Source organism: Podarcis pityusensis (assembly GCF_964106645.2).
Source record: "Podarcis pityusensis genome assembly, chromosome: 13".
Classification (NCBI taxonomy): Eukaryota; Metazoa; Chordata; class Lepidosauria; order Squamata; family Lacertidae; genus Podarcis; species Podarcis pityusensis.
Genome location: NC_138038.1, coordinates 35,485,601 through 35,498,246, shown reverse-complemented (window position 1 = coordinate 35,498,246; position 12,646 = coordinate 35,485,601). Strand labels below are relative to the sequence as shown.

Sequence of the window (12,646 nt, the reverse complement as noted above, 5' to 3'; positions counted from 1 at the left end):
CTGTTTTTATAATAGTCGACTTCACTCGATGTGATTCGTTGCTTGCTCCCAACACTGGATTCCAGCTGCCATCAGCCCCAGGCAGCATCACCAATTGCTGTGGATCATGGAAGGTGGAGTCCAACTTCACCTGGGTGTCGTACAGCACCGATGGGGAACCTGTGGCCTGCTTGGTTGTTGTTTGATTCCAACTCCTATTAGCCCTGGCCACTATATCTCATTGTCATGGATCATGGGAACTGTAGTCCAGCTGCATCCATTAGTCTTGCAGCAGGGATAGGGACATTTGACTTTGGCTCCCATGAGCCCCAGTCAACATAATGGCCAATGGACAGGGATGATGGGAATTGTAGTCCAACGACACAGGCTCCCTAGCTCTGTTCTAGGCACTCTGCCACATCAGATGCCCTGCCCTGCCCTGTAGCCAGATACCCTGAAGGGGGGGGGTTAGCATTTTGTAGTAAACATATATCCTACAGTCCCCTTCATCTCTCTCCTCCAGCAAAGTGGATGTGAGGGAAAACGGCTTGTATGAAGGAAAAAAGGAAGAGACAGAAGGAGCGAGGGGGGAGCTGGCGGGGGTGGCAGTGATGGGCATGTGCTTCTGGAACAGGCTGTACAAGCAGGGGGGAGAGGAGAGCAAGCTGAGACAGGAACAGAGGAAGAAGAATTTGCAGCTTCATGTGATGTGTGTGTGCGCACACACCAGAAACTTGCATATTTAAAACTTAATGGAAGGGAAGGTTAGTAGGGCAATCCAGTAGCTCAGTCGTAGAGCCCCTGCCTTGCATGCAATAGGTTGCAGGTTCCATCCCCCACTTATCTGGTTGAAAGATCAAAGAGCTGGTGTGGTGTGATGGTTAAGAGTGCTGGACTAGGACACAGTAGGTTGGGGGTTCAAATCCCCACTCAGCCACAAAGCCCACTGGGTGGTCTTGAGCCAGTCATTGCCTCTCAGCCTAACCTACCTCACAGGGTTGTTGCGGAGATTAAATGAGGGGCAGAACCACGTACACCACCTTGAGGCCTTGGGAGAAGGTGGGGGGGGGGAATAAATGCAATCAAACAATCCACCACAAATGCACCATTGTTCCGTCAATGACATGTTGTTGAATACAGCAGCAAAAAAAATAAATCACACCAGTCTGGAAGGGCCTCAAGTCTGGTACTGAAAACAAATCCCCTGGGCTGAGGATGTGTGCAGATGGACACATTTTATTCCCACAAATCACGACATCTGCCTGCATTTGGGCTAAGACACTTTGCGTTAACTTTTTCTCTTAATTATTAAGGTCACACAAGAAGTATCCAAACATTTTAAATGCCCCATTTGAGCCGCTCTGCAACTTTCCCTTCTGAACTTGTGCAACAATCAAGCAACAGCTTTTTGATCTAATGAGCTTCTTCGGTGTATGCTGGCAGCACTGAAAACTTCCTTGGCTCAGAAGTGGAAGGCACAGCAGCAGTTAGCCTACACATTGTGGTGCAAAGATATGGGGACTCTAGACATTGCTGAGAAAGTAACTCACATATTAGGGGTTTCTAGGGGTAAAGAAGACCTGGAACATTTTAAACTCTCTTCTCCCACCAAACCACAGAATTTGGCTTTCATGATGTGTCATGCTTCTTTTATTTTTCTACATGATCTGCTCTCTATTTTATGTTTTCTATTCATGTTTTCTGTTTGTTTGCACTTTTGAAGTACAGTACAGTCATACCTCGGGTTACAGATGCTTCGGGTTGTGCACCGCGCCGAACCCGGAATTACTGGAACAGGTTACTTCCGGGTTTTGGCGCTTGTGCATGCGCAGAAGCGCCGAATCGCAACCCATGCATGCACAGACTGTGGGTTGCGGACGCTGCGGGTTGTGAACGTGCATCCCACACGGATCACGTTCGCAACCCAAGCGTCCACTGTATATTAATATTACACGCACATACATACACACAAGTCCACACGTAAAATAACCAGAAACGTGAAATGTTTTAATGGATGCCAAACCAAACCAATCCAGGGTACAAATAGCTCAGCCCCTGCTCCTCTCCCCCTACAGAAGATGCACCACCCTCCCTTGTCTCCCTAAGTATGGGGACGCAGGGGCCTCTCCCCACCTCAACACCACCCCACCTTCCACTGAAAAGGCAGACAGGTAGCATGCAAAGGAAGCACTGCCAACACCTGTACCAAAAACCTGTGTTATGTTGGCTCACACTTACTTGCTTCAAAAACCTACGGAGATTTAAGCTTAAAAAACCACACACCAAAATGTTGGGAGGTTGCAGAGATGGGCAAAAATTAAAAACAGCATCATAAGGAATCCTTCATCTTCTTACCAAATAAAAGATTTAGCTCAAAGTTCTCCGAAGAGACAATGCTGACACACTTCAGCTATGTGGCTTATTTCAGACTTCTCTTTTCAACTCAAAGATAGAAATCTTGGCATTTCCCCCCAGGAAACTTGAACATGGTTTGAACAGAAGACGCCTGAGAATGAGTTTTTCACAACTGCATTGGGAGTTGTTGTGACGATGAAGAGATGCCACAAAGAATTTTGGACATAACGTACCAACTCTGGAAAATAAATTTGTGGGTCACCCTTCTCAGGAGGAGAGGGGACATCTCGTTTCTTCTGAGCATTATGCAATACAGGGGATGTGCTAGTGGCAGCAGAATTAGATAAAGGGTGCTACTGCAGGATCCATGAAAAAGGCGGAACCATGCATAGAACTATGAGGGCGGCTGGGTTAACTGGGAGGCTATGAACTTTAGAGTACATTGCCTTGGTTAGAAGCTGGGACTCCAATAGAGCATCACTGAACGCACCTTCTCTCCAGAGAAGGCTGCCTTGCTCTCTCCAAGGATGCTTTCAAAAACCTACGCAGCTCAGAACAAGGGGGGGGGGGGGGAGTAAAGATGAAACCACTTGCACCCTGGGCTCCTCATTAAAAAGACCCAGAGAAGTCTGCATCTTATAGCAGCCATGAGGAAAAAACAAACCATCACCAGCTGCAGTCAGGCAAGGACTGGCAAGAATGCAGTGGCAGAGGGCAGGCTGGACTGTACCATATCAGATGGCAGGGGAGGATTCTGTTTCTGAGTGGTCCTTCGGCATTCTCATGTGCAAACGTAACACAACAGGAAGAAAAATATTGACCTACCCACTTTCCTGATGTGGTAGGTGGTTTTTTGTGTTTTGTTTTTTAAAGCTTTAAAAAGTGTCCCCCACCTGCAGCCCGAAGTGTACATATAACCCGTCCCTCTGCCACAGGATTCATTTGTCCTTTCTCACCCCAGCATGTTTTGACTCAGAGCAGGTCCTCCATTTTTTGCTAACGGGGTCAAGGGGGGAGGTTTGGAAGCCCAGAGCCCGTCCCGATTCAAAACACACAGAGAGAGAGGAGCTGAACTGACTGCAGGCGTCAACAGAGGCAAGCAGGTCGCATGTACAGACCGAAAAAGAGGAGGTAATAGAAAAGCCAAAAAGAACAGCAGCTGTTGCGGGTGGAAGGGAAGTTAATTGTGGGAGGAGAGATGGAGGCAAGTCCTGGGTCCCATCCAACGTGTACAACACACGCTCTCTCTTTCTCTTCCGCTGTGTGTGTGTGTGTGTGTGTGTGTGTGTGTGTGTGTATTTAGGTGAAGAGTCTGCATTGTGGAGGTTGCCACCCCTGACCAAAACCTAGCCCCCTTCCTTCGACAGGAAGTCCAGCCTCTCTCCCAGCACCTCCCTTCTTCACCCTGCTGTTTCCTCCGCCGGCTGGTATCTCAAAGAAGGGCCTCCGCCTCCAGGATGGTTTTTGCTCCTCCGAGCTCACGGCAACAGTAAGGGGCGCTGGATGGGCATCAGTAAAGTCAGGACCTGGAAAGGGAGGAGAGAGGAAAATGGGTCGTTTCAGAGGCTAGAGCGCCCCCTTGCTGCTGCGGTTAAGCTGCACAGGGGTTTTTACGGTAAATGGTACAGAAGCTAAATTGAGTCAGACCACACAATGCCAAGCAAAGAGAAAGCTGCCGGCTCATCGGCCATTTGTGGTTTAAGGGCACGCAGCTTGGCATGACTTATGCAGATCACAGAATCTGGAATGACCGAAGGTAAATAATTTTTTAATTATTATTTGAAAATAGTGCAGAATGCACAGCGTCCTGATAATGACCAGGAAAATCTAGGAGAAGCCACTAGCTGGATTATCAGGCCGGCAGACCATAGCTGCAAGTGGCTGAAGAAAGGAAGCCAGATCACATGCTCAAGGCCACAGGGGGCCCCTGAGTCTCATAGGGGTGCTGGAAAGGCCAGCGTTGCAACCCTGTATGTCGTCATACGCCCCCTTCAACTGGGGAAGCCCTAAAGGAAACGTTTGGGCCATGCAAATTTGCCTACCTTAGGAAATCTCCAGACACACATTCCCCGTGTGTGTGTGTGTGTGTGTGTGTGTGTGTGTATTATTATTATTATATTATTATTATTATTATTATTATTATTATTATTATTGCCTGGCAAGGACTATGGTGTTCTAGTGTCCATCACAAACACCTACACCTGTATCACTTCTACCTTTCCAAAGAGTTGTTCCTCCTTTATTCAAAGTGGTTCTCACGATGGTCAAAAGAACAAACAGCTCCACTTTTGGAATTTTTCCATAGCAAAGGCTGCAATGCACTTGGCCTGGGCTCTTGTGCTCTTCTAACACCACCAGTGTCCTTGGAAAGCAGCCTCAGAGGCTACTGGGTCATGTACTAAGAGAGAACGGGCTAAGCGGCCTGGGATGTAGCCAAAACAAGGCTTCCTTTGAACTAGAGCGACCACTTTCTTAAGTTATCAGTCTACTGCTGACAAAGGTGATGCCGGTCATCTGATACCGGCCTGTAGCACCTCATCACATTGTCAAAGGCACTAACAACTAAGACCTTTTCTTCAAAGGCACACATTTACAAAGGAAGGGGAAGCTTCTTAAGAGCTAAAGAACTCAGGTGTGGTTCGGAAGGAGGGAGAAGATTTCTGCAAGTCTCACTCTCTCTCTCATCCTAGGTACTCACCTTTGTTCCTCTGTGGAACTGGGCCCTACTCTCCTCGGGAACAATGATGTAGGGGAGGAAGATGTCCAAATGGTAGAGTTGGGGGTGTCCCTGTAACACAATGCGGTCCTCTCCCAGGTCCAGCTCGAGAGATCTTACTGAGGTCTGATTAGGGTGGGAGAACAAAGAAACACTGAAAAAAATACAATTTTATTGCTATTTCCCCAGCTTGGGGACCAGAGCACCCAAGACACCACCCTACAAACCGCATGCCAAATTACCATTTTAGGGAGGCTGATTTTCGCGACCAGATGGTCAGGGTGGCTGATAGATGGCTCAGCAACTATGGTGAATTCAGGAACTGTGGCCGAGCTACGGAATGAAGCACAACAGAATCAGCAAGGGAGAAGGGGGGGGGGGAGTGTCATGATAAAAACACTCAGTTGGAATCAGATATTGCCAACTCATAAAAACAGGGACAGGCAACATGTTAATAGATTAAAGAGCCAAGTCAGAAATGCAACTGTGGGCTTCTGACACACAATATCCTGCCCGATCTAACTGAACTTTATTTAATTCATTAGACATACAACCTGCACTATGGGCGGCTGACGACAGAGTCCTATTCTGGCCACTATCGGCCAGTTTAAATAAACTTGCTTTATTGTACTTCTGGGAGATGCAAAGGCTAGGGCTTTGCCAAGTCTCCAAGGGCAGAAAACTCTAACACTTAAGGGCAGCTATTCAGAATGCCTCTGTGTGTGTGTTTGCAGACCCAATTTGACACCCAGGTAGCATACTCAAAACATCACTCCTGGTTGCTCTTAAATGCCTGGTACAACCGAGCAGTCCAGAGGGGTTTCTTGGGCTTGTACTAGTGGCAGTTTCTGGCCAGTCTTCAGAGGACTGCCCCATGAGCAATGCATTGCACCAGTCCAACCTATCATAGCAGACCATATTTGAGATCACGGGTCATTCCATTCCTCCATTACCCTGACCCCCATCCTCATTGTACAGTCCCTCCCATCCCAACCACACCGTACCTCCGTGACGCAGATGGCTGCAAAAGGTTCCTGCCTTCCTCCTTGACTTGGCTGCAGAAAGAGACAAACGCCTTGTAAAAATGAAGAAGGAAGTATTGATCTGACTACTACAGTTGTACCAAGTCCCCATTCAAGTCTGGGCCAACAGCTCTCTCTGCTCTGTCCAGAGTCCCAAACACTTTTAACAGGCCCCAGAGATTGGTTTCTGCTTCAGCTGACAAGATGCCGTAGAATGCTAACAATTGAAATGACGTAATTCTCCCTCTGCCGCCCCTCATGTGTTACAAGCCCCTCCCATGCTAACATTTCCATATAGCAGCCGCTCACTGGAAAGATCTCTCCTAACTCCACTACCCTCAACTTGGACTCCAGCTCCCATCAGCCCCAGCCAACATGGCCGATAGTTAAGGATGATGGGAACTGTAATCTAACAGCATCTAGAGGGCACCAGATTGGGGAAGACTCTCCTAATTCATCCAGATGGTCCAATGGCAGCCAGTGATTCTCATGATAAGAGGAGGAGGAGATAAGCTTACCCCAATACTAGTCCATTGCAGAAAAATGAAGTGTCTCAAGGCCCCTGAAAATTTAACTAATCTTGCAGGGCACTAGAGCCCACTTCACCAGATGAATGACATGTATCATCCCAATTAGCAGCACCCTCTTGGGTGTTAAGATGAGCAGAGGGGGACCCCTCTTGGTAGTCCCACCACTCTCAGAGGTCCGGGTGGGTAGAGGACCTTCTGTGTGGCATTCCCCTAAGTTGTGGCATTCCGCCAACGTACCTGCTATCCATCTCTTGGATGAAAGGCTTGGATTTGGTGCGGATGGTCTGCTCGGCTATGGAGCCCATAAACTTCCTGTTCTTCAGAATCCGCCATTCTGGAAAGGGGCGCAAGCAGCCTTGTTAGCTTGGCTGCAGGGGTAAAAGGCTCTGGCCCAGCCCCAAAGGGATGGAAGCACCCAGAACGGATGTTAAAAGTCTCCCAAACCAAGGTCGCTTTTCTTTCAAGGGTATGCCCCCCCACAAGGAGGGGAAATGTTACCTCAGGATTGGCCCCAAGAGGGGGGCCTGTTGCCTCCCGGCACCAACACCCGTACCTTGGTTGTTGACATCCATCTTGTATTTCTCCGACAATCCTTCCATGGCGATTGTGATGAAGAACTCTTTGAGGAAGTCGTTGTTCTTGAGGCAGCGAGGGAAAACAGAGAGAGATGGGAGTGGGGAGAAGGTTAGGTTCCCTTCTCTCAGCACATGGATTACTCCACAATGAAGTAACTGCCACCCAACTGCATGCATATGTAGGAAGTCCCAAGGCCTTGTGATTATGAAAATAAGAAGTCCAGCTGAATTGGGCCACAGGCCCACCTAGTCCAGCTCATGACAGCTATGGGAATCCCTCAAGCAAGGGCCAAGTATAACAGAGCTCATCACTTGTGATTGCTGGAAACTGATATTCAGACACATACCGATTTGGGGAGATGGTGCGGAGGAAGGGATGCATCCATTCATGGCATAAGCAGCCAAAGATACACTAAAGAGGCTCACCTGCCTACCTTGCAGGTGTAAACTTGCAGGAGTAAGCTTAGGGAAGCTTTTAATGTTTGATGCATTACTGTATTTTAATATTTTGTTGGAAGCTGCCCAGAGTGGCTGGGGAAGCCCAGCCAGATGGGCGGGGTATAAATAATGAATTATTAATTATTATTATTATTATTATTATTATTATTATTATTATTATGTTACCAGATTTTTTCCAATGAATCCGGGGAACTTCAATGGATTTTGTATGGGGACTGATTTGTAAATCCAGGGACTGTCCCCAGGAAATGGGGACATCTGGCAACCTTATGCCCCTGTCTCCCAACATCATCCCCCTACTCTGGCACAGCAAACAGCACCCAGGTGGTTTTGGGAAAGAGAGGTTCCTGCCTGCCATGGACACAGCAGGAATTCTGCCCCTGAGCGGAACAGGAGAAGCCGTTTGGGACGCAAAGGCTCCCTTTCAAAAAGGCAACTCACCTCCATCTTGTTGTAAAAGGTGGTGCTGATGGAAACGTCATAGACGGTGCAAGCATTGCCACCTGGGAAAGAAGAAAGAAGGGTCAGGCCGCTTCTACAGAAGAGGGGGCTATTCCTAAAACCTCCAAGGCAGAAGGAGCCTTGGTTTCACAGTTGCCCTTCAAGGGCTGAGTCCACACTGCACCACCTCACTTGGGAGACGCTCTTATGCAGAGACATCCCCACGAGGAAAAACAAAGAGATCAGGTGTGTTTCTCTCTCTTGAGCCAGGGTGGGTACAAATCAATGCTTTCTTAAAAACATTTGAACTTTCCCCCTCCACAAAGCTGCATTCGTCTGCAAGTTTCTGTTTCTGTGAGCTATGCAAAAAATGGATCATCCGTATAAAAATAAAAAGGAAGCAAGTGTGTTTTGGATGCCAATTGATTCCTAGGCAAAAACGTTCCTCTTTAACCAGGCCGTTGGTCGATTGTCATCCGATGCCCTTTTAAAATGGGGGGGAGGGGGGTTACTCAGGTGTTTGTTTTTATTTTGATTATGTAGTCTGTGTTTTTATCCTATAAACTGTCCTAAGATCTGTGGGTATGGGGGAGTATATAAATTATAAATAAATAAATAGTAGTAGAACAGTCATACCTCGGGTTACAGACGCTTCAGATTGCACGTTTTAGGGTTGCGCACCACGCCGAACCCAGAAGTACCCGGGTTACTTCCAAGTTTCAGTGCTCACGCATGCGCAGAAGCGCTAAATCACGCTTTGTACATGCGCAGAAGCGCCGAATTGCAACCTGTGCGTGCGCAGACGTGGCGCTGTGGGTTGCGAACGTGCCTCCCGCACGGCTCACGTTCACAACCCGAGCGTCCACTGTAGTAGTAGGAGTGTCCTTCAAATGATGAGAGGGATTGAGCCAGGGATTTAGGTGACCAAGTTCCTTACTCCTTGTGCTACTCAGACAGCTCTCTTAGGCAGAAGGACCAAAAAGTCCACCAAGACCTGGCTGGCTTTGTAGAAGCACGTGCTCCAGCCTTGGTTTTCCTTAAGATTTAGCAACTCATTTCACGGCTAGCCCATCCTCTCAGCATCAATGAGGCGGATGCTCACTCTTGTCCACTTCCGCGTGGGGCTCTCCCAAGCTCATGGGGATCCTGAAGGTGGAGGCATTCTCCGACTCAATGAGGCAGGCAAGCTCTTCATTGGTCAGGTCAGGAGGTGGGGGGATGTGGGGAGACCGGCAGACGTTCACGAAGACCTTCTCACCGGAACTTGTGCGGGTTTTAAGGCAGAATCCTGGGAAGGATGAGAGAAGCAAGTCATAGATTTGCAGGTTTCTCTAAACAACTAGGGAATCTGCTTTTGCCGGCCATGGACCACTTTCACCTTGTCTCCCCATTGCACCTCTAACATCCACCCCACTCCCCTGTAATCCCAAGATCTTTGCTTTTCTGGTTATATGAGACAGGGAGAAAAGCTTCTCTTTCTGCTCTTTATATAATTTTATACACCTCTACCATCTCCCTGCTTTCTCACCCTTTCTCTCTAAACTAGAAAGCCCCAAATGTTGCACCCTTTCCTTAAAGGGGAGTTGGTCTACCCCTTTGATAATTTTGATGGCCTTTTCTGAACTTTTCCCAGCTCTGCAATATCCTTTTTGAGATGAGATGGCTGGATAAATAGCACATATGTACATAATAGTTCAAGCGTGGTCACACCACAGATTTGCATAACAGCATTATGATATTGACAGTTTTATTTTCAATTCCTTTCCTAATGATCCCCAGTGTGGCATTTGCCTTTTTCACAGATGTTGCACAATGGATCAGCTTCTCCATCGAGCTACCCACTAAGACCCAAACATCTCATCCTGGTTAGCCACCCCATGAGCTTATATGTGAAATTTAGATTATTATTATTTTGCGCCCCAGCTTGCATCACTTTGCCGTTGTTTGCAATGAAAGGCATTTGCCATTTGACTGCCCAAGCATATACCCAGTTTAGAAAAAAGTTCATTTAGAAACCTTCACAATTCCTTTTGTTCTTTACCTGGGAGTGGACGGATAGGCTTGGATTCTGCCGGAGAGGGCATGAAGCTCTGGATTTTCTGGGTTGCCTAAGAGGCAGAGATAAATTTATGACACAGCTACACAACTCAGACTTTAGAGAAATTTTTTATGTTTGATGTTTTATTGTGCTTTTAATATTCTCTTGGGAGCCACCCAGAGTGGCTGGGGAAACTCAGCCAGATGGGTAGGGTATAAATAATAAATTATTAATTATTATTAATTATTATTATTTATTATTATTATTACTTATACCGATCCCATTTCTTTCCGAGATGAAAGGCTGCAGCCTCTTACATCTGGAATCAGACATTCCAAGAGCCCCATGTCCTTCCCTGATCCCAACCCTTCATATCACATTCATCAACATTCAACCCAAAAGGTCTTTTCACTTTGTGTTTCTCAGGTCAGCTTCATTGAACTCCATTATAAATTTGAAGCAGTATTATACCAACTTTAAACAGTCACGGCTTCCCCAAAACAATCCTGGGAACTGTAGTTTGTTAAGGGATGCTGAGAGTTGTTAGGCGACACCCCCCTTTCCCTCACAAAGCTACAATTCTGAGTTCCCTGGGAATAAGAGCTGGTTATTAAATCATCTGAGAATTGTAGCTCTATGAGGGGAACAGAGGTCTCCTAACAACTCTCAGCAACCTTAACAGACTATACTTCCCAGGAATTGGGGGGGGGGGCCATGGCTGTTTAATGTGGTATGAAACAGCTTTAAATGCATAGTGCAGATGGGGCCTAGAGGAGAGTCCATCAGCTACACATGGTCCCTGCTCCCCAATTTTTCCTCCCCACCCCCACCACAGGCCTTCATGCAGACCTGGAGTAGAAGACGTTGGAACTCCTTCTCTTCCTCCTCCTCCTGCAGCTCGGCTGATAACAGGGATGTGTCAGCTACAGATGCCATGGTGGTGCTAGCTGGACCCTGCAGAGTTTAATATTTATATTTTATAAAGGTGATTTCAGTTAAAAGAAATAAAGTGATACAGGAAAAAAGAAGGAAATGTGAGGAGAAAAACATCAGCAAAGATACATATAAAAACGAAAATATACCCCCAAAAGCAATATATGATATACATTCTTGTATAAATTGGTATAGTGTTATTGTCCTAGTGCTTATGGAAATGCTAATAGCTTACTACATTTTGTATAAACTCATTCCAAATGTTATTATGGTTATCCATACAGAGTCTGCGGCTGTAAGCAGTTCCGTTCATAAACTGCCAGTGATATCATATCATCAGCCCATTGATTGAAAGGTATCATATATTTTATTCCCCCCCCCCAAAAAAAACCCTCAATATCAATCTCTTGGCCGCCATTAGGGCACGGAAAAACCATTTCCGTTGTCCTGTTGATAATTTCCATATTGCAGGCATCTAATTCAATAAAATTTTCTCTGCTGAAAGACTTAAATTTTAAGATTTAACTTTAACACACACCCTAAACCAAAATCAAGCCTCAAGGGTCCCAACTCACTGCTCCCCCCCGCCCAGACTTGCCGCTACACCCTCCCTCCAAGGAGACCAGCGCAAGGAGATGACGTTTTCTCAACTCTCCACTTCATCCTCAAGAAAACAACCCTGTGAAGTAGGGCTACCAAGGCTACTTGGCTGAAGATGGGTTTGAATACAAGCTCGTGATATCTCAGCTTCACGCTTTGCTGTCTCCAAAAATATTTTTTTAAAAAAATATTTATTAAAGTTTCAAAAAATACAAGAAATACAGAATACAGAAAAAAGAATAAAGTTTTTAAAATATAACAAAAAAGTAAAAAATAAAAAGAAACATACAAAATAAAACAGTTAAAAAGACATTAATTTTCCATAACCTATCTTCCTTACACTTATTTCCCCGGACCTCCTCGTACCTCCCTTTTTTGTATTCCAGTTCAGTTTGTTAGTTCAGCAAATCCTTACCATTAAGCTTTTACCCATTTGTAAACCTTTTTTCATATCTCTTAAAGCATTACAGCTAAAAACCACTTAGTTTCTATCCAACGTCCTTCTAAAGTTCCTTAACGCTGTCTCCAAAAATAAAAGGGGGGGGGACCCTTTTAAGATCTCCCCTTCCAGGAATCAAGATCCCACACCTGCCGCTGCCAAATCGAACTTCCTTTCCAATCAACGGATCAAACTTCCGTTGTTGCTATGGCAGCGACTCCCGACCTTAGCTGTACTGACTACCGAGAAAAGGACGGGAGGAAATAGTGCCTAATGGTTACAGCAACGGACTGGAAGTGCGGGGGGGGGGGGGAGAGAGAGAAATACTTGCCTCTCTATACGCCATGAACTTTAATGCCACTCCTCTTCCCAAGTCCCATGCACATGATCTATAAATAACGATTTAAAAAAATCATAGCTTCCAGGGTCATGTTTACCTTGGTATCGTTGCTAGTTTATATATCTGTCTGTCGTCGGCTCCGTGGCGAAGGAAGCGACGACACGCGCGGGCGCCAGAAGGTTCGATTTGCGGAGAAGCGGGACCGGAAGTCGAGTTCTC

The 12,646-nt window shown here is 46.5% G+C and overlaps 1 protein-coding gene across 6 annotated transcripts; it reads right to left on the bottom strand.

Annotated features, from left to right (window-relative positions):
- Positions 1–1,965: 1,965 nt before the first annotated feature.
- On the bottom strand, positions 1,966–12,646 carry PIH1D1 (PIH1 domain containing 1). 6 transcript variants are annotated; one of them, XM_080976282.1, is made up of 11 exons: positions 12,525–12,646; positions 10,965–11,069; positions 10,119–10,185; positions 9,180–9,365; positions 8,078–8,139; positions 7,156–7,240; positions 6,840–6,936; positions 6,055–6,105; positions 5,293–5,383; positions 5,033–5,176; positions 1,966–3,860 (listed from the first exon to the last, which is right to left on the bottom strand). In XM_080976282.1, exons 2-11 carry the CDS (start codon positions 11,049–11,051, stop codon positions 3,813–3,815), a joined length of 918 nt encoding a protein of 305 aa, XP_080832408.1. In that variant the 5' UTR covers positions 11,052–11,069; positions 12,525–12,646; the 3' UTR covers positions 1,966–3,812. The 6 variants fall into 6 exon arrangements, with proteins under 6 accessions (XP_080832408.1, XP_080832411.1, XP_080832407.1 ...); XM_080976285.1 differs by having other exon boundaries at positions 10,965–11,062; positions 12,525–12,633; XM_080976281.1 differs by having other exon boundaries at positions 12,419–12,611.